The sequence below is a fragment of the Argopecten irradians genome, chromosome 2, assembly GCF_041381155.1.
Source record: "Argopecten irradians isolate NY chromosome 2, Ai_NY, whole genome shotgun sequence".
NCBI classification, from domain to species: Eukaryota; Metazoa; Mollusca; class Bivalvia; order Pectinida; family Pectinidae; genus Argopecten; species Argopecten irradians.
This window is the reverse complement of record NC_091135.1, coordinates 41,339,243-41,364,258: the sequence shown is the minus strand read 5'-3', so window position 1 is coordinate 41,364,258 and position 25,016 is coordinate 41,339,243. Positions and strand designations below refer to the sequence as shown.

Genomic DNA, 25,016 nt, shown 5'->3' with positions numbered 1-25,016 from the left:
GCTATTTAGTTTTTCTAGCTCCATTTTCGAATGCATTCTCTTGTAATGCATTTGTAACTGGCTATGCCGTTTGTACGGCTTCTGACATAATTCACAAAAGAAGGCATAGTTCCCATGCATTGTACCCACATGAGCCAAGAGATTGTGCTGTGATTTGGCACCATGTGGACACAAAGGACAGCGATAGGGCCGATCTGTCAGATCATGAGTTTTCATGTGTACATCTTTATTTGACTTACTTGAAAAGGTCCAACCACATACTTCACACGAGTATGGCTTATTTCCACTATGTAATACACGGTGTTTTCCAAGAGATGATTTGACTTTGAAACCCTTATTGCAAATATCGCACTTAAATGGTCTTTCATTTGTGTGACGCTTGGCGTGTTTATTCCTTGCTGATGCAGACTTATAATATTTTCCACATAGAGGACAGGGGTAGTTCCTTTCTTCACAGTGGACAACCATGTGCTTCTTTAAGTCTGATTTGGTCTTACAAGCTTGCACACATCCTGGATATGTACATGGAAAAGATCGAATATCACTGTGCTTCAATTGGTGGAGGTCTAATTCATACTTTGTTTTGCATCGGAAGTCACATGTTTCACACTTCAGTGGTTTTTCCGATGTATGACGATACAGATGATATTTTAAGTCGGTTGATCTCTTGAAGTTTTGTCCGCATATTTCACAATGGAAAGGACGATCCTCCACATGGCTCAAAAGATGATGTGAAACATTACGCCTCCATTTTGTGGTGAAATCACAATAAGGACATTTGTAGTTTTTGACAGTTGAATGCTTAGCCTGATGACGTCTCAAGTCAATTCTAGATCTTGAAGCATATGGGCATAATTCACACTTAAATGGTTTAGTGTTTGTATGCTTTGATTCATGCTCCATAAATGATTCCCTACATCTTGCTTTGAAATCGCAGTAAGAGCAATATATCCATGGTCTAACATGTTTCTGTCTGTGCTTAACCATCTTCTGACGTTCCCGGAACACCATATCACATCGGTCACATTTGAAGTTTCCTAGCACTGGTGGTCTTCCTATTCGGGTTTTTCCTTTTCTCTTGGTTTTCTGATTTGCTTTGAACTCTTTTGGCTGATCCTGAAGAGGTTTTGTTGATGAACTTGTTGAAGATTCGGGCACGAAAACGTCTTGCTCTAACTTAACGTTCACTGAAGATGATTTTACATCAGTTTTGCGTTTTTTTGCAGGCACGTGTACATCGTTATTATTTGTTTGATGGGAATTCATATCTACTACACCAGTTGGTTCAGAGCTATCCATACCAGCAACGCGGAATCCAATTATTTGTTGTTGTTCTTGTTCAGTTATATTGTCGCAATCCTCTGAAGCAGAACTTAAAAATAATGATTCTGCTGTTGCAGGCACTTTCTTAGGCCGGCCTCTTTTTCGAGCAATTTTGAAGGGCAGTGTTGGTTGGGGTTTGGTACTTTTCAAAGTAATTCCGACATTAATATTTTCTGTACCAAGCATGTAAGCTGTTGACTCACCACTAATTGTATCATTTGCTCCATCAAGTATAGAATCCGATTCCAAAGAAGAATATTCTGTATCATAAGCAAATTCAAACTCAAAGGCTTCCTGCGTTTTTTTCTTTTTGGACTTTTTAGGTGTTACCCTTGCATGCGTTTTATTTCTTCTTCGATATTTCTTACGTGGTAGACCTTTATTGCCTCCACACAGTTTAATAGCAGGTGATACCAATCCTTCAGACAGACTGCTGCCAGGTGACTGTGCCAAACATATACTGTTTAAGGAAATATTACATTCATTTGCACTATCAACATCCAACATGTTTGGGATCATATTCTGACAGATTTCCAACGTTTTCTCAGTGTTTGTATCACTTGATTCCCAATCGAGCTCCTGTTTGGTGATGTTGACAGAAGGTATATTGTAGAAGGTAGCAGGCTCTTCATAACCAGTGTCAGTATGTGGCAAGCCTAATGGGACAGTTTCTTCTGTCCCTGTATTCATTGTTACACCTGTGGAACTTAATTCAGTTTCTTCCATCTTCATGACTGGCAATTGGTTTGTTGCCATCTCTTCAGCACTAGTTTTATTATCATACACAGTTCCAGTTAACTTTGGTAAGCTCACGCCATAAGGTTCAGTAGAGACAGACCTATGATATTCCATTTTCTGAAATGTATCAAAAAGACAGTGCTTAAATAAAAATATTGAACATGGCAGAGTTAAAAGACAATTTTGATAAAATAACATTGTATTACCTGGAAAAAATCTATCAAACATTGATTCGGTTTATAATGTGTTTATTAATTTCTGTCATTTTGCATTCTTACTTGTGAAAAGGCATTTCTAATCCATCTAGGTGGAGCAGATTCTTTAAACTCTTCCTTTTGATTGAAATGCCCTTACTTGAATGATACTTTAGAATAAATTTTGTTTGGAATTTCCTATTTCTATAACGAAAAACAGTAGGTTGAGGTGTGAAAACGATACAGTGATATACAGCATATTTGCATATTGATATTCAATATTCGATATATTGATCCAGCCCTATGTACAACACATTAAAACATAAGAAATAATTGATATTTTCAGAGGCAACAGTTTAGTTTTATAACGTATATAGCACACAAAATAAAAGTGTTCTTATTACGATTGCATGAACTTTGTTTAGAAAATCATGCAAAACATAAATCTACATTGAAGTTTTAAAGTGAACACTCGGGCAAGTATGGCTAAAGTCGGTAAAAATGGTGTGAATGTATCCAGTATAATTTCTTATGAAATAGAAAAATAAAATCTCTCGCCAAAATCTGTCTGCATACGAAGAAATTTATTTAAAGTATGGAAATTCTAAAACGTCCTCCCAGCTCACTATGTCCGTGGTTACATTTCCACGCAGCCTCGTTTTCATTGCTTTCAACTTTTCTTTACTTTAATTGTCAGAACTGGGAAACAAAGCATAACTTGACCGTCGTATTAATAAGTGAGAACTTTTGGAAGGCCAATGAATGCATTTAGACTGGTTTTCTTTACCCGACTATTCACTTTAAGGTTTACCCTATTAACAGATACATATAGAACAACACCTTAAAATCTCATACAAATATTTCAATGCAAATGGCACCATAACAAAATTTTTTTTGCATATTTAAGATGATTACCATAGCAATGACAGATGCAATGATATTATACATAACTATCATACCTATTCTATCAAAGATGTATTCAATATTTGATAATCAACAATTTAATCAATAAATAACAAGTTCGAAAACTTTGACGGATTTGGGGGTAAAAAAAAAAAAACATACATAGTTCTTTATTTAAATTTAATTGTTGTAGATAGCTTTGTTACTTTGTCAGAAACAGACCAAACTACACAACTTTAACCTTGAAACTTTTCTTATTCCAAATTAACAAAATCACCTAGACACAAAGCCTCAATGCTAATGATGACACAGGTTGCTGCCATTGGATTTAAAGCAATGTTACCAATCTTACTTTCTCAGAATATGAATCAGACCAATTATGTTGTACATTGTATTCATGACTGGTCCTCACAGTATAACCAAAAAGTAAGAATGTTTAAAGTATAGTATGTTGTCTGGTTGCATACGCATAAGTGACAAGCCAGCTGATCAAAACAATGTTTAGTCTTAATTGATATTTAAAGTGTTTTAGAATTTGCTCTTGTTTATTTTGAGGTTTCCCTTATATATCAACAATTACAGTATAACTAATGTTTCTTGTATAAAAAAAGGGGTGAGGGTGTGTTGTGGGGGTCAGGTGGGTGTAGAGCCAACGCCGTTAGTTTTGTAGGTGGGTGGGGTGATGGGTTCCTGGGTCCCTAGGCTGGATATCCGGAGATATGCAGAAAAACTGGAGTAAGAGGTACAGTAAAGAAGATAAGTGCAATCACAACAGGCAAAGGAAAATAAAGTGAAGAGCATAGAAAAGATCCTTTTTCTTTTGACGGACATAGATCATTCTATGTCATTCTCATGATCTTTTGTTTGTTAGTAATAAACGTAATAAACAATTCCTCAATTTATGTACTTCATAGCTAAAAAATCTGTAATTTTGTGTCCTGATGAAGCCCTAATAGTGGCGAAACTGGTCCACCAATAAAGATAAGACATTGAGATTTCCTTAGCCTGTTGTGATTGCACTTACCTTCTTTAATTTTATTATGTTTATTACATACAAACAAAAGATCATGAGAATGACATAGAATGATCTATGTCAGTCAACAGAAAAAGGATCTTTCTTTCTTTTCCACTGTTTTACCTATTTCCTTTGAAAATATTAATGAACATAGGGAAACTTCACAAAACTTCAGCATAACAGCAACAAACTTAAATTGTCAAGATGTTTATCACCCATCATGTTTTGGGATCAGTCCAAAAATGAACAAGAGGCCCAGAGGGCCTGTATCGCTCACCTGGTTTGTAATGCCAAGTAATGTTCTGCATACAGGTTCATTGTTTCTTTTCTGAATGAATTTTAATATTAACCTCTAAATCCCCTATTGGGCCCAACCCCTCCTGCCCCCAGGGGGTCAGAGCCAAAATTTATACAAGTTCTGTTCCCCTTCCCCCAAGGATGTTTATGGCCAAATTTGGTCATAATCCAAGTAAAACTCTAGGACAAGTAGTGATTTATAGGATTTATCTCTATTTCCCCTATTGGGCCCCACCCGTCCTGCCCCCAGGTGACCAGAGCCAAAATTTATACAAGTTCTGTTCCCCTTCCAAAAGGATGTTTGTGGCCAAATTTGGTTACATTCCATGCAGAACTCTATGACTAGTAGCGATTTAAAGGATTTACCTCTATTTCCTCTATAGGGCCCCACCTCTCCTGCCCCCCGGGTGTCAGAGCCAAAATTTATACAAGTTCTGTTCCCCTTCCCCCAAGGATGTTTGTGGCCAAATTTGGTTACAATCCATGCAGAACTCTATGACTAGTAGCGATTTAAAGGATTCACTTCTATTTCCCCTATTGGGCCCCGCCCCTCCTGCGCCCGGGGGATCAGAGCCAAAATTTATACCAGTTCTGTTCCCCTTCCCCCAAGGATGTTTGTAGCCAAATTTGGTTACAATCCATGAAGAACTCTAGGACAAGTAGCGATTTAAAGGATTTACCTCTATTTCCCCTATTGGGCCCCGCCCCTCCTGCCCCCCGGGGACCAGAGTTAAAATTTATACAAGTTCTGTTCCCCCTCGCCCAAGGATGCTTGTGGCCAAATTTGGTTACAATTCATGTAGAACTCTATGACTAGTAGCGATTTAAAGGATTTACCTCTATTTCCCCTATTGGGCCCCACCCCTCCTGCCCCCGTAGGGTCAGAGCCAAAATTTATACAAGTTTTATTCCCCTTCCCCAAAGGATGTTTGTGGCCAAATTTGGTTACATTCCATTCAGAACTCTATGACTAGTAGCGATTTAAAGGATTTACCTCTATTACCCCTATTGGGCCCCGCCCCTCCTGCCCCCGGGGGACCAGAGCCAAAATTTATACAAGTTCTGTTCCCCTTCCCCCAAGGATGTTTGTGGCCAAATTTGGTTACATTCCATTCAGAACTCTATGACTAGTAGCGATTTAAAGGATTTACCTCTATTTCCCCTATTGGGCCCAGCGCCTCCTGCCCCCGTGGGGTCAGAGCCAAAATTTATAAAAGTTCTGTTCCCCTTCCCAAAAGGATGTTTGTGGCCAAATATGGTTACATTCCATTCAGAACTCTATGACTAGTAGCTATTTAAAGGATTTACCTCTATTACCCCTATTGGGCCCCGCCCCTCCTGCCCCTTGGGGATCAGAGCCAAAATTTATACAAGTTCTGTTCCCCTTCCCCCAAGGATGTTTGTGGCCAAATTTGGTTACAATTCATGTAGAACTCTATGACTAGTAGCGATTTAAAGGATTTACCTCTATTACCCCTATTGGGCCCCACCCCTCCTGCCCCCGTGGGGTCAGAGCCAAAATTTATACAAGTTTTGTTCCCCTTCCCCCAAGGATGTTTGTGGCTAATTTTGGTTACAATCCATGCAGAACTCTAGGACAAGTAGCGATTTAAAGGATTTACCTCTATTTCCCCTATTGGGCCCCGCCCCTCCTGCCCCCGAGGGGTCAGAGCCAAATTTTATACAAGTTCTGTTCCCCCTCCCCCAAGGATGTTTGTGGCCAAATTTGGTTACAATCCATGCAGAACTCTAGGACAAGTAGCGATTTATAGGATTTACCTCTATTTCCCCTATTGGGCCCCGCCCCTCCTGCCCCCGGGGGGTCAGAGCCAAAATTTATACAAGTTCTGTTCCCCTTCCCCCAAGGATGTTTGTGGCCAAATTTGGTTACAATCCATGCAGAACTCTATGACTAGTAGCGATTGAAAGGAAATGTTGACGGACAGACGGACGCCGACGGACGCCGACGGACGACGGACGACGGACGCCGCGCCATGACATAAGCTCACCGGCCCTTCGGGCCAGGTGAGCTAAAAATGCATTACAATGCACCAAGAAGAACCTGAATGTGGTAGAACTATTTATGGTTTGGGCCCTTTTTTGCCCCTAAATCCATGAAATTTTCAAAACTTTTATTAAGTGATTAAGTTGTTGTATATTGTTGAATATTTAGTACATTTCCGATTCAACTATAATGAATTTTTGCGAAGTTTTTGTCTATGAAACTGTAGAGTTCATCATTGAATAAACTTAATATTTGCTAAGACTATGTATGCACTTCCAATACATCTTTAGGAGAAATATAATTTAAAGTTTGTTTAATGATGCACACTATGGTTTCTAAACAAAAACTTAGGAAAAAATGGCCAAAATTGTCAAAATTCCCACATTTTCACAATTTATGCATATTTCGAGTGGTTACCATGACACCTGAAACTACAAATTCGGGATATACTAAATATGTCAAACCCAACAATTCAAATACTAAATAATAGTTTTGAAAATTTGATGAATTCGGGGGCCAAAAAGGGTCCAAACCATATATAGTCCTTTGAGATTGGTCCTTTCAGTACTTTTTCAGAAATAGCAATAACAAACTTCAACTGTTGAAATCCATGATGGCTGCCTGACAGTCATCTTGTTTTTGGATCTTTCATACTAAACATCAAGGTTAACCTGAGAAATATATATATATCAGAAGGCCTGTATAGCTTATCTGGTTTGAAATGCAAAGTTATGTTCTGAGAGCAGGATCATTGTTTTTCTTCTGAAGGATTTTGATTAACTCTATTCCTCCTTTTGGGCCCAACTCTTTCTGCTCCACGGGCTGGGGTCAGAGCCAAAATTTATAATACAAACATCCAAATTTGTTTTCAACCCAAAAAACAAGAGGCCCAAAGGGCCTTAACGGTCATCTGACTACCTTGGCAATAGTAAAATTAATCAAACATGGTGTCACTTTGTCAGGACCATGTCAGGATCATTTTCAATTTCTTTCAACAAACAATAGGCCCAAGGGCCTTAACATGTAGGAAATAAATTTGATATAGTGTCATGGTAGCCATCTTCGATTTAGGATCAACCAGAGATGTAACAATACGTTGTCAGGGCCATGTCAGGATCATTTCATACAAGTTTCAACCTAACTGCACCAGTACAACTTGAGAAGAAGTTCAAAATGTGTTTTCAAGATGGCGGCTGTGGCGGCCATCTTGGATTTCGGATCGACTAAAAAAATAACAACACTTTGTCTGGACCATGTCAGGATCATTTCATGCAAGTTTCAGCCAAATCACACCGGTAGAACTTGAGAAGAAATTCAAAATGTGTTTTCAAAATGGTGGCTGTGGCGACCATCTTGGATTTCAGATCCCCTATTTGGCCCCGCCTCTACTGCCCCGAGGGGGGCAGAACCAAAATTTATACAAACTCTGTTCCCCTTCCGCCAAGGAAGTTTTTTGCCAAAATTTGGTAACAATCCATGAAGACTTTATGACCAGTAGCCATTTAAAGGATTTCCCTCTATTTCCGCTATTGGACCATGCCCCTCCTGCCCCCGTTGGTCAGAACGAAAATTAATAGAAACTCTGTTCCACTTCCCCAGAGGATCTTTCTGGCCAAATTTGGTTACAATCCATGCAGAACGCTATGACTAGTAGCGATTTAAAGGATTTACCTCTATTTCCCCTATTTAGCCCCGCCCCTCCTGCACCCGGGGATCAGAGCCAAAATTTATACAAGCTCTGTTCCCCTTCCCGTAAAGATGTTTCTGACCAAATTTGATTGCTATCCATGTAGGAGTCTATGACTAGTAGCAGCAGTGATTTAAAGGAAATACTGACGGACGGACGCCCCGCCATGACATAAGCTCACAGGTCCTTCGGTCCAGGTGGGCTAGAAAAAACTTTAAAGTTGTATGGTCTGTGACTTGTATATTTAGCATAGAAAAAAATTTAAAAGTGTTCTACATACTTTTTTCCGCCTCTCTAAGTTTTCAACTTTATATATTTTAATACCGACTTTTGTGAAGTTCATATTCACAAAGTTATTAAACAATTAAATTAAAATATTGATGTTAAATGTGTACAAGTTTAAAATAGCTCGGAAGTATCTGAATTGTTTCGATCTATTCTGATCTGTACAGGTATTGCTGATATTGGCCATGTGATATGGCTCGGGAGGTTCCGATCTATACGGGTATGGCTGATATCAGTCATGTGATGCAACTCAGTTTTCCGATATTTCCCGAAGTTTGCAACATGATACTGACTGTGGCAGTTCTTTTAAAACGGGTGATATTTCATGCAACATTTACCGATATGTCAATGATATATTGGTGCTTATATGCATCTGAACCATCATATATAAGCACCCATATTCATACATTGTATGTTTTATGAGAGTTTGTGATGGTGAAAATTACAAGAAATACAACTTTAACTGTCAAAATCCAGGATGGCTCCCTATCGGCCATCTTAATTTCTGATCGATTTCAAAAATCCAATGTGGACTAAGTGCAGAGGAAAGATCCTTTCTGTACTTTCTGAAAAATTGCTAACTTATATTGTCAAAATCCAAGATGGCTGTTTGTCAGTCTGTGACATTAACTTTTTTCACTGCTAACCCTCAAAATTTTACTAGTTCGGCTATTTAAACACAAGTCCAAAACAAATATACAGCCGTTTTGCTTCAGCACTTCGGTCATCATTAGTTTACAATTTTTTTCCCCATTTATAGTACAGTCTGAATGCACTCAAAATGTGTTGAAAATGCAATTGACCACTGCAGATATAGTATTTTAAAACGATTTTAATTAGGCAGGAAGCCTCTAGTCCAATTGGACAAGTTCATTACAATTAGCACTAGTCCGGCCATAAAATTACTAGTCATGGGCATCGGTACTTAAATGCAATATGCATAACAAGGACATAGTCATTCAGATCCCCCACCAATGGAGATATCAAAGCTGAAGTAAGTTTGATTGTGGAGACTTATGTGTATGAAAAAAAACCAGGAATAAGGAAGTTGAGCTAAAGAAAGATGGTGTATAATTCAAGTAGAGCGGGGCTGCAATTGTTGAATCAGGTATACAGCCTTGACATTTACATTAGACTATATACACAAAGATGGGTGGAGTTTTGCAAAGTAACATTTACCATTTACCATGATATTTTCAGCAATGTTTCCATGGTAACGGAAAAAGTGCAAAAAATGAAAACCTAAAAATAGCAAAAGGTACGAATAGACCATAAAAAGAATGTGTCTATGAAGTTTCGTGGAAATATCTCTGCTGGTTTTAGAGTTATGCTCCGGAAATGAACCTGCTACAAAAATATGATATTTTCAGCAATGTTTCTATGGTTACAGAAACAAGAGGCCCAGAGGGCCTGTATCGCTCACCTGGTTTGTAATGCCAAGTAATGTTCTGAATACAGGTTCATTGTTTCTTTTCTGAAGGAATGTTAATATTAACCTCTAAGTCCCCTATTGGGCCCCACCCCTCCTGCCCCCAGGGGGTCAGAGCCAAAGTTCTGTTCTCCTTCCCCCAAGGATGTTTATGGCCAAATTTGGTCACAATCCAAGCAAAACTTTAGGACAAGTAGCGATTTATAGGATTTACCTTTATTTCCCCTATTGGGCCACACCCGTCCTGCCCCCGGGGGGCTAGAGCCAAAATTTATACAAGTTCTGTTCCCCTTCCCCCAAGGATGTTTGAGGCCAAATTTGGTTACATTCCATGCAGAAATCTATGACTAGTAGCGATTCAAAGGATTTACCTCTATTTCCTCTATTGGGCCCACCTCTCCTGCCCCCAGTGTGTCAGAGCAAAAATTTATACAAGGTCTGTTCCCCTTCCACCCAGGGTGTTTGTGGCCAAATTTAGTTACAATACGTGCAGATCTCTATGACAAGTAGCGATTTAAAGGATTTACCTCTATTTCCCCTATTGGGCCCCGCCCCTCCTGCCCCCGGGGGGTCAGAGCCAAAATTTATACAAGTTCTGTTCCCCTTCCCCAAAGGATGTTTGTGGCCAAATTTAGTTACAATCCATGCAGAACTCTAGGACAAGTAGCGATTAATAGAATTTACCTCTATTTTCCCTATTGGGCCACACCCGTCCTGCCCCCGGGGGGCCAGAGCCAAAATTTATACAAGTTCTGTTCCCCTTCCCCCAAGGATGTTTGTGGCCAAATTTGGTTACATTCCATGCAGAAATCTATGACTAGTAGCGATTCAAAGGATTTACCTCTATTTCCTCTATTGGGCCCACCTCTCCTGCCCCCAGGGTGTCAGAGCAAAAATTTATACAAGTTCTGTTCCCCTTCCACCCAGGGTGTTTGTGGCCAAATTTAGTTACAATACGTGCAGATCTCTATGACAAGTAGCGATTTAAAGGATTTACCTCAAGTAGCGATTTATAGGATTTACCTCTATTTCCCCTATTGGGCCCCGCCCCCCTGCCCCCGGGGGACCAGAGCCAAAATTTATACAAGTTCTGATCCCCTTCCTCCAAGGATGTTTGTGGCCAAATTTGGTAACATTCCATTCAGAACTCTATGACTAGTAGCGATTTAAAGGATTTACCTCTATTTCCCCTATTGGGCCCCGCCCCTCCTGCCCCCGGGGGATCAGAGCCAAAATTTATACAAGTTCTGTTCCCCTTCCCCCAAGGATGTTTGTGGCTAATTTTGGTTACAATCTATGCAGAACTCTAGGACAAGTAGCGATTTAATGAATTTACCTCTATTTTCCCTATTGGGCCCCGCCCCTCCTGCCCCCAGGGGGTCAGAGCCAAAATTTATACAAGTTCTGTTCCCCTTCCCCCAAGGATGTTTGTGGCCAAATTTGGTTACATTCCATGCAGAAATCTATGACTAGTAGCGATTCAAAGGATTTACCTCTATTTCCTCTATTGGGCCCACCTCTCCTGCCCCCAGGGTGTCAGAGCAAAAATTTATACAAGTTCTGTTCCCCTTCCACCCAGGGTGTTTGTGGCCAAATTTAGTTACAATACGTGCAGATCTCTATGACAAGTAGCGATTTAAAGGATTTACCTCAAGTAGCGATTTATAGGATTTACCTCTATTTCCCCTATTGGGCCCCGCCCCTCCTGCCCCCAGGGGACCAGAGCCAAAATTTATACAAGTTCTGATCCCCTTCCTCCAAGGATGTTTGTGGCCAAATTTGGTAACATTCCATTCAGAACTCTATGACTAGTAGCGATTTAAAGGATTTACCTCTATTTCCCCTATTGGGCCCCGCCCCTCGTGCCCCCGGGGGATCAGAGCCAAAATTTATACAAGTTCTGTTCCCCTTCCCCCAAGGATGTTTGTGGCTAATTTTGGTTACAATCTATGCAGAACTCTAGGACAAGTAGCGATTTAATGAATTTACCTCTATTTTCCCTATTGGGCCCCGCCCCTCCTGCCCCCAGGGGGTCAGAGCCAAAATTTATACAAGTTCTGTTCCCCCTCCTCCAAGAATGTTTGCAGACATGTTAACCTTTGGTGAGCAAAAAGAGGTAGATTTTTGACTCAAAAGCGGTAGCATTACACGCGGCATTTTTCGTGACGCGTCAGAGATGTATAAATATCAATAATATGCCAAATAATTACAAAAACATATTTTGTTAACAAATTATGATTTAACTTTAATTATTACCATAGGCCTTGCATTGGTGGCTCATTTTGTATTTTTAAATGTTAATTAAGGCTTACATTAAATTTAGAAGATGAAAAATGCCAACAAATATATTGTATACTTTTATTTCAATGCTATTTAGGCCTATCACCTTTTTTAATTATACATTTTGTCTATTTGTTTTTGTTTTTTTTTCACTTTTTTTTTTAATACATACTGGACTCATTTTCTTTTGATTTATGCAAGAAAAAATACAAATATTTGTTTCTGAAATTTACACCAATATTCTAGAGAAATAATCACCCTGAAAAAATAATTACTTTTTTTTAATGATATCCTGAAAAAATATACCAAAATCCGGCTCCTTTATTAGAATCACCCCATTCCAAAATGGCGGCCATTACGATTGCAAAGTTTATGATTTTCAGCAGACACTGTATGCCTATTTTACATTAAAAACGTGAGTAAATCATTTCAATTATAAGTAGTGTTTGTTTTTGAAATTATGCTTACTAGTTTTAAGCACAAAATTTATTGAAAGGCCAGATGATTGTTTCCTTACGGTAAGCCTACGAAACACACATCGTTACACTCAGACACAAGTGACACCACCAAGCCAAGGTGGAACTAGCCCCAGGCTGCTAATTAGCACCAGTGGGTGTTGGTCAGGGAGTGTTCACACCTCCTTTGTTTACTTAATTATGAAGCAAGTCAGCCTACTTAGCCTGGTATGCATTTTGAAGCCACCATGGCAGCCCCAACCGACTATGAAAAATTCAGAAATCGGAAGAAAAAAAAATGAAGACGATGTTTTGCAGAAATCGGAATATTTGGATATTAAAGCGGTAGGCGGAATATCAGTCTCAAAAGCGGTAGACTTCCGCCAGAATCGGTAGGGTTAACATGTCTGATGTTTGTGGCTAATTTTGATTACAATCCATGCAGAACTCTAGGACAAGTAGCGATTTAAAGAATTTACCTCTATTTCCCCTATTGGGCCCCGCCCCTCCTGCCCCCGGGGGGTCAGAGCCAAAATTTATACAAGTTCTGTTCCCCTTCCCCCAAGGATGTTTGTGGCCAAATTTGGTTACATTCTATGCAGAACTCTAGGACAAGTAGCGATTTAAAGGATTTACCTCTATTTCCCCTATTGGGCCCCGCCCCTCCTGCCCCCGGGGGGTTAGAGCCAAAATTTATACAAGTTCTGTTCCCCCTCCCCCAAGGATGCTTGTGGTCAAATTTGGTTACAATCCATGCAGAACTCTATGACTAGTAGCGATTTAAAGGAAATGTTGACGGACGGACGGACGACGGACGACGGACGACGGACGCCGCGCCATGACATAAGCTCACCGGCCCTTCGGGCCAGGTGAGCTAAAAAGCACGAAAAGTGAAAACCTAAAAATAGCAAAAGGCACTACTAGACCATAAGAACAATGTGTCTATGAAGTTTCATGGAAATATCTCTGCTGGTTTTAGAGTTGTGCTCCGGAAACGATTCTTACGTAAAAATCTGCCATTTTCAGCAATGTTTCCATGGTTACAGAAAAAAGTACAACAGGTCAAAACCTTAAAATAGCAAAAGGCACTACTAAACCATAAGACCAATGTGCCTATGGAGTTCCGTGCATATATCTCAACCGGTTTTCCAGTTATGCTGCGGAAACAAACCTGGTACAAAAATATGATATTTTCATCAATGTTTCCATGGTTACGGAAAAAGTGCAAAAAATGAAAACCTAAAAATAGCAAAAGGCACTACTAGACCATAAGAACAATGTGTCTATGAAGTTTCATGGAAATATCTCTGCTGGTTTTAGAGTTGTGCTCCGGAAACGATTCTTGCAAAAAAATCTGCCATTTTCAGCAATGTTTCCATGGTTACAGAAAAAAGTACAAAAAGTGAAAACCTTAAAATAGCAAAAGGCACTACTAGACCATAAGACCAATGTGTCTATGAAGTTTCGTGGAAATATCTCATGCTCCGGAAATGAACCTGGTACAAAATATGATATTTTCAGCAATGTTTCCATGGTTACGGAAAAAATGCAGACAATGAAAACCTAAAAATAGCAAAAGGCACTACTAGACCATTAGACCAATGTGTGTATGAAGTTTCATGGAAATATTTCTACTGGTTTTAGAGTTATGCTCCGGAAACCATTCGTACGGACGGACGGACGGACGGACGGACGGACGGACAGACGGACGGAACCCATTTGTATATCCCCCGCCAACTTCGTTGGGCGGGGATAACTAGGCACCAAATTGGGTCTACCTATGAAATATGAGAAAGATCCCTTCAGCACTTTTTGAGAAATAGCGATTTTAAGACAAGAATTTTTTACAGACAGAGGGACAGACAGAGAGAAAAAGTCTACCAACAGATGATAGTGGGTTGATAAAGTTGACCTAATGACAGCTGCCTAATGTCAACAAATGAGGTAAAGGGCCTTGAGAGTTACTATAAAGTCAACTACTAGCTATAATAGTATAGTTATTTACACTCTTGATAATTTGGACACCTTAATTGCTCGCCAACATGTAATCCATCTTGATCACAAATTTTTTGGACTTTCCAAATTTCATGTTCAAAATCAATTCATTGTTGATACAATCAATGATGATCGACACTCAAAGATATGACAACACAGTGTCAAGCAGTACTTAGTATTAACAAGAAAAAAAGATTTATTCTGAACGTGGCAATATATTTGATAAAATTGTACGGATTAATGAGATTACTGCATGAACTTTACAAATATAGTGTAGCGTGACTAGAATTACGTCTATTGTACATATATCTATAGATGGTTATTATTGTCATCATTCCATGTATTAAGTAAAGATAAGTTTGTAATGTTTAATATACGATGACATGTTTACGTTTACAGTTGTACTAGCCGGCCATGTGACTGGATGAAGTTTGTGAGATTGTCGTATTTACCCGCGGTAATAATACGTGTTACGATTATTCTAGGTTTTAGCGAGTTGTATCTTATCTACGCGATGTCGAGTTTACCTATATTACGGTCGTTAAGTGATGTTATTTGCCATTTTAGGCATCGTGAATCTTGCAAACTTCAGACAGCCTTTTCCGCTTCGACTATTGTGTTGCGCATGTCCGCGGTTGGGAATCACATTTCCGGTTTGGTTATTTTGGCCAGCCAATCAGCGTGACGGAGTGCCCGCACGCGAATGCGGGGCATCGGGGGGCATCTTATGCCCCCGAGTCAGTTGCGCCCCTGTAGTCGATGAGGTAAGTCGTGTTCTCGATCTCGGAACCGATAACCTAGGGTCTACGTAACTCAGCCCCTATCTTCCCATGTAAATGGCTTTGGTGTATTAAGTGTGATGTCATAGTTAGGCTATTAATAGAACAGGGGTTTTACAGCTTGTCTATTCGGTTTATTTACATTAGCGACGCTGTCAAGGTCGTAGACTTGCGGTAGTTCCAGATAGTGTGGTACTACAATAGATTAGTGGGAATAGAAATAGTATTAATTTGTTGTGGGATACTACTATAAAGAAAATAGTATTTATCTGTCATAAGTGAATTAATGTGGAATTATACTATTGAGATCTATTCTACTGTAGCTATAATGTATTATAACTGTTAGATATTGTACTGTGTGTTATCTGTAATCTCCTGGTTGTTTATATGGCCATGTAAATAATAATACAAACACTGAAACTTGATTTACTGAGTTTGTCAATTCTGTCACTGAGTGGTTGAACTTAAATATCTATAGCCTTGCTACCAAAGGCGTAATAGTGATACCTCGCTACCAGAGGTTGTACCTGTAGAAACCTTGTTACCAAAGGTGTAAGTTGTACCTCGCTACCAGGGGTTTGAACCTTGTTACCAAAGGTTATAGAGTACCTCGCCTACCAGAGGGCTATACTATTTAAGTAGACTCGAGCACGTTACAATAGATTCAGAATGTGATTTTCTGGACTGGCTAGTACAAACATGTGTAATCTAATGGAATCTATTTTCTAACATTTCATCCAAATTAGTTAAGATAGATAGTTTTCCTGACCCAGTGAATTATCAGGGGTCCACTGTACAAACAGTGCATATGTATTGAATTCCATGATCTTTTGAGCTTGTTAGAGCTAATAAACAAGTTAAACAAGAAATAAGTGTGATAACTAATAAGTTGATTACCTTGTTATTGGCAGTGGATCCAGGTTTTAATCAATTGCTTCAGCTTTCAACATATCAATATCTCTTCACTCTGGAATACAATTATGACAAAAGAATTCTGTGAAAAGTTAAACAGTAATAAACTTTGGCATCATATTAAACTGTTTTGAATATGATAACCTTTTTCTCACCATGGGCCCATGGGCCCCACCCTCCCAACCTTTTTCTCACCATGGGCCCTACCCTCCTATTTTCTCACCATGGGCCCCACCCTCCCAGAATATGATAACCTTTTTCTGACCATAGGCACCACCCTCCCATATTATAACCCATTTCTCAATATGAGCCCAACCTCCCACCATGGGTCCCACCATGGTCACTCATAACAAATAATAATGACGAAATATCAATCATTATCATCAAATCAGAAAGTAAATGATATATGTATATACATGCACTATAGATACAACTGTAGGCTTTCTAATTCCGTCTTTGCACATTATAGAGTTAGCTCCCTTGTGGGTAGGTATCCATTGTTATGTCATTATTTTGTGAGCGCAATTCACATCATTTTCTTCTAATTGTATGATATTACTCTCGAAAACACATGATGTCACAATCAATACCTACCTGCAAGGGCAGATAACTCTATAATATGCAGATACAGAACACCTAACATAAAAATATATATATCAAAAGTTCAATACCAATGGTTTCTTTACCTTGTACAATAATTTTGTGAAAGAGTCATCCAAATTTTAGTTCATAGCGCCTCCTTATTTTGTTCAATTATCTTCACTGTAATTGCTCAGGGCGCTTATAACTATTTGGTTAAAGGGACATGAACCTTAAATAAGTTGTTCTGTATGCTTAGACTTGCTGACATGACAAGGAATATTTGTTTTCCACATTTTAAGATTATTTTCTTATTTACGATAATTGACAAATGAAGTTTAAGCCATATTTATTATAAAACAATTTGTATATAGCGTAAGAATTATAAGTCAAATGTCCAACAAGACTTTTCATTCGACAGGACACCGCGAAGTGAGGTTCCTGACTTATTGCACACATGTACATCACGCAAGTATAAAGTGGGGAGTTGCTCCCGTCTCACTGCATTTCAGCGATCCATTTATATTTACCTACTTTCCAAATCGTGCACGAAACTGACTCTTGACGTACACCGATTTCTATCAGAATTTGTTTATGTTCGCTTCACCCACGTTTTTGACCCACCATTTTGTTTACACTTGTGCAGTGCATTTTGGGAGGTCACTAAAGATCAACACTACTATACTATCGTTACAAAATTCTACCAGGCCGGTTCAAAATACAGAAAGATGGAATTACCATTATTAATTCCCTTAAAATACTCCTTAACGGTAATAATCATAAGCCATCAAAAAAAGTACATTTACATTTAAACCAATCCACTTTTAACCATACATTATGTACTTATTAAGTTATTTATAAACATGTAGACTATTAATTTTTTTGCTATATATGACATTATCTGATCTAATCGACTACATTATGTACTGAAACAAAGATACTTGGATTTTTTTTTTTCAGACATATACAATATTTTGTACTGTTCATTCACCCAATATTAAATTCAATCAAATATTCTATTGGCCATGTATGATTTAAATATTTTAGTGCAACAGAAGTTTGGTTTTTAGGTCACCTGACCATAGGTCATGGTAACCTATTGTGATAGTTTTGTCCATCGTGAACCGTGTGTTGTGTGTCATATGTCATCTGTTAACGTTTCCTTGTTAACACCATTACTTGAGAACTTGAGTATGAAACTTTATTTAAAGACTAACATTGGAAAGATCTCAAACGAGTTCGAAAATCGGCGTGATTCAATTGTAATTTACGGAGTTATTGCCCTTTGCACTAATAATTATTATTTGACCTTGTGAACATGATAACTTGACTAAATATAAACCGATCGTAATGAAACTTTGAATGAAGACTAACATTGAAAAGATCTCGGACGAGTTTGAAAATCAGCGTGATTCGATAGTACTTTACAGAGTTATTGCCCTTTACTCTAATGATTATTATTGGACATTATGAACGTGATAAGCTCGGTTTAAGTAAACTTTGTATGTAGACTAACATTGAAAAGATATCAGACGAGTTTGAAAATCAGCTTGATTTGACTTTATCTTAATTACAGAGTTATGGCCCTTTGCGATAATAATTAAATTGAGAATGTGAGTTAATTTGACTCAATCTTAAAGAAACTTTGTATGTAGACCTATCAGATCTATGTTCCTATTTCATGAACAAAAGACATCAGTTGGCAAGTAAATGACATAACTAACTTTTATCAAATATCAGGTGACTGTTAAGGCTCATATAGGCCTCTTGTTTATTAAACCTGTTAAATCATCAATAGAATAATGCAAAGTGCTACCATAGCTTGATGTGCATGCACAAGCTTGAATGATCATTTATGTAAAAACAGTACCTGCCTTTTTTCTTGACAATAGATCTAGCATTAAGTTCATTGAAGGCTGATTTTCAAACTCCTTGTCTATTCTAGATCTACTTACACATTTAATTTACTGCAGTGCTCATTTAGTATATATTCTGATGATATGCTAGAAGTTAGAAATACTGTTACACAACATATAAATGAACTAGAAATACGAGTTAGCCTACAAATAAATCGACAAAAAAGTAATCGACGTTCAGACATGAAAGGGAGCCCATAGCTACTGTATAGCTATATCTATTTTTAGCCCAAGTACAGACTGCAGTAGCAACATAATAATATTACTGAAGCTTTCTCGCCTTATAAATACATTTGACAACATAAACTACTTACCAATATAAAAACAATAATGATTTCTTATGCGTAAATAAAATAAAATTTTGGAATAACAGTGGAATTTAGTCCTCCGTAATTCCATCATCATGTCAAAATAGAGACAGCGGCAGTGATAATGCGAGTCCTTGCCGTCTGCCTCGTTTCCAACGTTCAATGCTGTATTTTTAATGCATAAATTATGCTGACAACCTGCGTATTCGTGTGAGAAACACTAACCATTATTTCATAATCAAAGCTATTTTGAATTTTGACTTTCTTACCATTCCAATGAGTGGGAAACATAAGCATTTCTAAACACATGCGTGAGCGGACGATGCTTTGGGCAGCAGCCGACCGGGGTCCACTCGCGTAAAGAGTGTGTGCTCTGTGGTTAAAGGGAGGTAACCCCAAATCACTCCGCTTGCTAAAGTGGATGAGGCAGATGCTGAAACTTCGCATTTTTCAATTACCCTTGGATCATTATTCATTCCTCATATGAAAATATTTTTGCTATAATTTTCAAAAGAGATCGCATCTTACAAGGAATATATTAATATGAGCGCAATGATTTATCATTTTGGGGTCCAAAAAAGGAAAGACACTTGCAGAAAAAACTTGCCATTTGTATCATGTGAAACATGAACTTGTTTTTAGAGGGGGAAATATATTCTTCTGACAAAGATCAAAGAAGTTATGAGATTTCATTTATCAATATCTGTACATTTGTACACTGTAGCATGTTGCCAGTTGCAATTTTGAAATTTTGGCGACCATTTTGAACATTGTGTCCTTTTCGCTTTGAGTAGAGCCACAGTTTTACCATTTTTTACTGAAATTGCTTTTACTTCACTGCGCCAGCATTTTTAGCTGTATTGAGCTAATTTTTGTTGTAAATATTTACTGGATTCGTGATAAATAAAATATTGAGCATTAATGTGTGAATTTATATACTTTAGTCACTTTAATTTTACATTTAATGATGATTTGAGCACTTTTATTTTTTGCTCTAAAATACTGAAAAATAACAAATACCGCATTCAGATCGGCCAAAACGTTAATACACTATATTAAGATGCATCTCTTTTGTTTTTATAACCCCTGATTTATTTCCAGTTCATTGTCAACATAAGCATATATAAACTACAAATAAGCTACGGATTTATGCATAAAGCTGTCAAGGAAAAAATAAGACCCTTAAAGGCGCACTACCTTTCCGAAACAAAAATAAAAAGCTTCCTTAAAATAAAAAAAAATAGCATAATGGTCTAAGATGTGGTTACAACACCAAACAAAAGATTCCCTGTATAATATAGGTTTATAACAGTGAAGACTAGTTTCGCTGTTTTGCCCTCTGGTGCAATGAATTGATAATCAACTTTATACAAATAATGCGACGGGAAACATAATACGACCCGCGTTATGAAAATTAACATTGGATTTATTTTAATAAAACTGCTCAGAAGGTGATGGTAAGTGTAGTATTACCATGTAGTATAAACGGTAAAATAACTGTTGCGACTCGACAAAATTATTGATCTTGTTTTACATTCCTCGATGATTTAAAATTAAAAGCCGTTTCGGAAAGGTAATAGACCTTTAAACCCAGTGAAAAAAGGTCTATTGACACTCTGATGGGTCCATAACCATACCTAAAACCATTTCTCAGATCCCCGTGGACCAGACATGCGTCGAAGATGTGATTTTTAAGCCACCTGGATCTGAAAATTGGCTATATGATATATTTGAACCCACAGTGCCCTTAGACCATATCACGTATACACCGAGTAGGATTTCTATCAATTTTTTTGTCTAGACCCCTTAAACCTCTAAAATGGTCTATGGTCTGTCTGTCATAGAGAGTGCTTTATGCATTTACACATATAAACCAGGAATTGTCATGACCAATATGACGGAATTTTCCACTTCATAACTTTTTTCAAAAATAATTTCTAACCATTCATACCAACAGCTGAACGTGCTTATCTTTTGATTATCAAATGTGTCAATTTCAGTATAAACTTCATAGCTCTTTATCACAGCGTATACATTCTTAATATCATGTCGCAATGCCTTCTAAAACTAGAAGTCCATTAAAGATTTGAAGTTAATTTATGAGCAACAATGAAAGTCAAGGTCATTCATACTGACAAACTTGATAACATGCTATAGGCCCAATATCGAGCAATCTGATTAAAATCAGCTGTTTGATACTGCTCCGCTACACGGAGCACGAAGTTAGCGGAATATCAAACAGCTGATTTTAATCAGACTGAATATCGAGTCTCTAGGCCGATTTAGAAAATTATTTTTAGTCGTTTAAAGATGCTACACCGCCGACGATGATTTTCTATCTATTTAAACAGAAGTAGATGGTTTATTATACTTTACACTTGACAATTATTTAAAAGTTTGAGCTTCTTAATTTACTTCAATATAAAAGGTTTTAAAAGAATTACTTAATTTAATTACTTGATAGTCAAAATACTATATAGCAGTGCAATTAAACACCTAAACTATTGTATATGTTAATATTTATTTCTGATTTACTCTAAACTATCCTGGCTGGATGGATACTGAATACTGTTTTTCGAATATTGAGAATCTTTTATACTATAATAATTATCTAATTGAATAACCAAACTATGTACATTTTAGAACCATAAATGTTGGTTAACTCCAATTGTATAAACAATTGCATTCAATCTCCTACCAATTTTTTTTTCATATTCAACTGAAGACAAAATGCTCATTTGTTGTCAGACTCTCATACATATTCCAAGCGGATGGGCCATTGTGCATAAGCACAGGGACTTTTTGGCCTAATATCTCATGGTGTGTTTGTATGTTAGTCTGTCAATAAATGAGCATGATTCTGATCCCTATCCAAAAACTACAATCATTAGGAATATGAAATCCAAATAACTAAACTAGTTCTGAAACATTTTCTATTAAAAATAAAATTGGAGTTACCCCCCTTTAATTAGTAATTATTAATATTATTATCACTATACTGTAACTAATTCAATTTATTTGTATATATAAATATATGTATTAATGAATTGCAGAATGAATTCATGTTTATACTTTAAAATAAGATCTGGAGAGGACTTAAATAGGCGTAGCCTGATGTCCGATCCTATTGATGTACATAATATCAATAAAATATTGTTGAAATTGAAATTGAAATTAAAAGAATTAATTGCAGCCCGAAAAAAATCCATGGAATGATGTACTGATTGCACAGACAACAAAAGCAAAACGAATTATTTCAGATGTATGTTTGTGTTAATTACACATATATACACACAATAAAACACCAATTATTGACCAAAATAATACATAATATTTATGCTCTGTCGGCGGCGGAGCATCTTTAATGATTTTAGCCTATTGATTTAAACATATTTTATTTGTATCAAATATATACAATGGGATTGGGTACAAGTTGTCCAACTTAAGCCTTGCGTTCAAGGTAATTAATATTAACAAATGGGATACTTTTTTTACATAGAACCTTACAGACCTAATATTAGGTCGCTAATCGCTATGTCTTACATATCGGCCTATTTTAACCTTGTGGCCTTGGTAGCCCGTTACATAATTACGATACAGACAAAATATCAGGTGCATAGAATTTTTAGAACATTAGAGAAATTTAAATTATTATATTATATATATAACTTATCCTATTTGATTCTAGTAATAAAAGTATTGAATAAAGATCAAGGTCATTGAAATTGACAAACCTGGTAGCGCATTGACCCAGCTAGCTGCGACGGACGGAAGATTTCTGACAGATGGTCGTTTTTTAGCAGATTTAGCTTTTTTGCCCTCTGTGACCTTGAATGGAGATCAATGTCATTCAATATACTTGAAATTATAGATCTTTTTCAACTTGAGAAGTCATTTAATGGTTCTAGCATTATTTGACCCTTGTGACATTGAATTAAGGCCAAGATTATCCATGTTTACAAACTTGGTAGGTTGTTTTATTGTGCATGCTCTAGACTCTAGACTCTCTTTAGATTTTGATAGAATACGTCGTCCAAAGATTATAGCCTTTTACAGCCAAGATCAATCACTGCAAAATATCAGCTGCAAAATATCAGTAAAGAAGAAGTCGTTTAAAATTATTTCAGTCTATTAGATCCCTGTGCCATTGAATGAAAGTCAATGTTATTCATGTAACAAACATGCATGGTACCCTTGAACTTAGCATGCTACATAACCAATATCAGGTATACATGTATTAGGCCTTCTAGAACTCGAGGAGAAATCGTTTAAAATGCTTAGCATTTTGCCTCCTGTGACCAAGATCATTCATATTAACAACCTTATATAATAGTCCTTCAACATAGGATGTTTATTACCAAGTATTAGGTATCTAGATATTCTAGAACTTGGAAAGTTGTTTTATAATGTTAGTCATTTTGGCTCCTATGACATTTACTATTAACAAATATTGTAGTCCATCATCTCAGCATCTCAGCATAAAGACCCAATATCATATCTCTACACTGTAAGGTGTAAGATAAACAAAATATTTTTTCCATTAACGAAAATATCACCTATAGTATATCGTGTATATATACCAACGCATGGTAAGAAACGTTAACATGTCATTACGCTGATCGCAAAATTAATACACCTGTATGGAGAGGTAAATAGTACGGTGGCCGAGTGGTTAAGGCGTTGGACTTAAGTTCCAATGGAGGTCTCTCCGCGTGGGTTCGAACCCCACCCGTACTAATATTTTTTCTTCGATTATGTGAGTTGAACAATGCTTACTCGCACTGTCGTTTACTCTATCTCTGGACCTCCTCCAGTGCTACGGCGTATCATGAATAATTCTCCACTCAATAGTTAATACCGTCTTCACACATGTGTAATGTAAAGACTACTATATAGACGGCCTATTTCAAACACGACCATAATCATTATGTTTTGTTTTGACCGAGATTTGCATTTAATGGTTTCTCTCACTGATCTCCACGTTGTGACCAAGGTCGCACGCATCAATGAGCTTGATGTACGACCCATTATCGATATTCCAAGGGGTATGCTATCACTGTCCTATCCTGAGAAGGTAGTACGGTCCTTTAATGTATATCAAAATTATCAATAACGGTACTATACTGTGATTGATTGCGTGACTTTTTATAACTTTGAAGTTGAGCGTCGCTGTAGAAAGAAGACTCTGCAGGCTTGTGATGGTCATTTTTTTCTCCTGAACTGCCTTCGGCCTTGCTATGAAAATGACAATAGTGATATTAACCTCTAGAATACCAAGAAGGGTGTTGTACATCAAGTTCGTTACACATGCACTTTTCACTTGTGTGCTAACAAACGAATGTGGATGATTTGTAATTGTGAATCTTACCTTATCTAAACTGACCTTATTATAAATTAAGTGACCGCATGAGTGAGTCCTAGATCTTTGTTGTGCAGTATAGGTAGTTAGTTATTGTATTATTTCTCGTCACCCGGTACTTATTACTCACGGGCTTCCCTCGGGTGCAATAAATTCTTTATTACCGTAATGCCACACAATAACCTTTACACACTGACTGATTATAACGAATTGACCACAAGAGTAATTATTATAGTTGCAGCTCTAGATCCGCTCTTACTATCAGGATCAGCCAACCTTATTAATTAAGAAGCCTAATAACCGCATGACGGAATCAATTAGTGACTGCCCATGGTTGAGTTGTAATATTAACGATTACTGAAATTATAAACTGACCTTAATCATTATGAAGTCATAATAAGAATGAGTTACAACACCATCGTTACCTGACTTTATTACAAAGTAACCACATGAGGGAGGTGTAAAAGTAACTATTTCGAAGTGAACGCAAGAGTAACTTGTAATAGTTATATTTATTTAGTTAACCTTACCCGCTCACCCTATTATTGACCTGGCAA

The 25,016-nt window shown here is 37.5% G+C and overlaps 1 protein-coding gene and 1 non-coding gene across 2 annotated transcripts in view; one reads left to right on the top strand and one right to left on the bottom strand.

Moving 5' to 3' along the window:
• Window positions 1-19,465, bottom strand: part of LOC138315516 (uncharacterized) — a 32,585-nt gene extending 13,120 nt beyond the window's left edge. The window contains 3 exon segments of the mRNA XM_069256589.1: window positions 1-2,178; window positions 16,283-16,352; window positions 19,370-19,465. Of these exon segments, the coding sequence (XP_069112690.1) occupies window positions 1-2,175 (2,175 nt within the window). The 5' untranslated portion in view covers window positions 2,176-2,178; window positions 16,283-16,352; window positions 19,370-19,465.
• Window positions 19,466-23,754: 4,289 nt separating this feature from the next.
• Trnal-uaa (transfer RNA leucine (anticodon UAA)) lies at window positions 23,755-23,837 on the top strand. The gene has a single exon. It is a non-coding gene; the product is annotated as a tRNA-Leu (tRNA).
• Window positions 23,838-25,016: the final 1,179 nt, after the last annotated feature.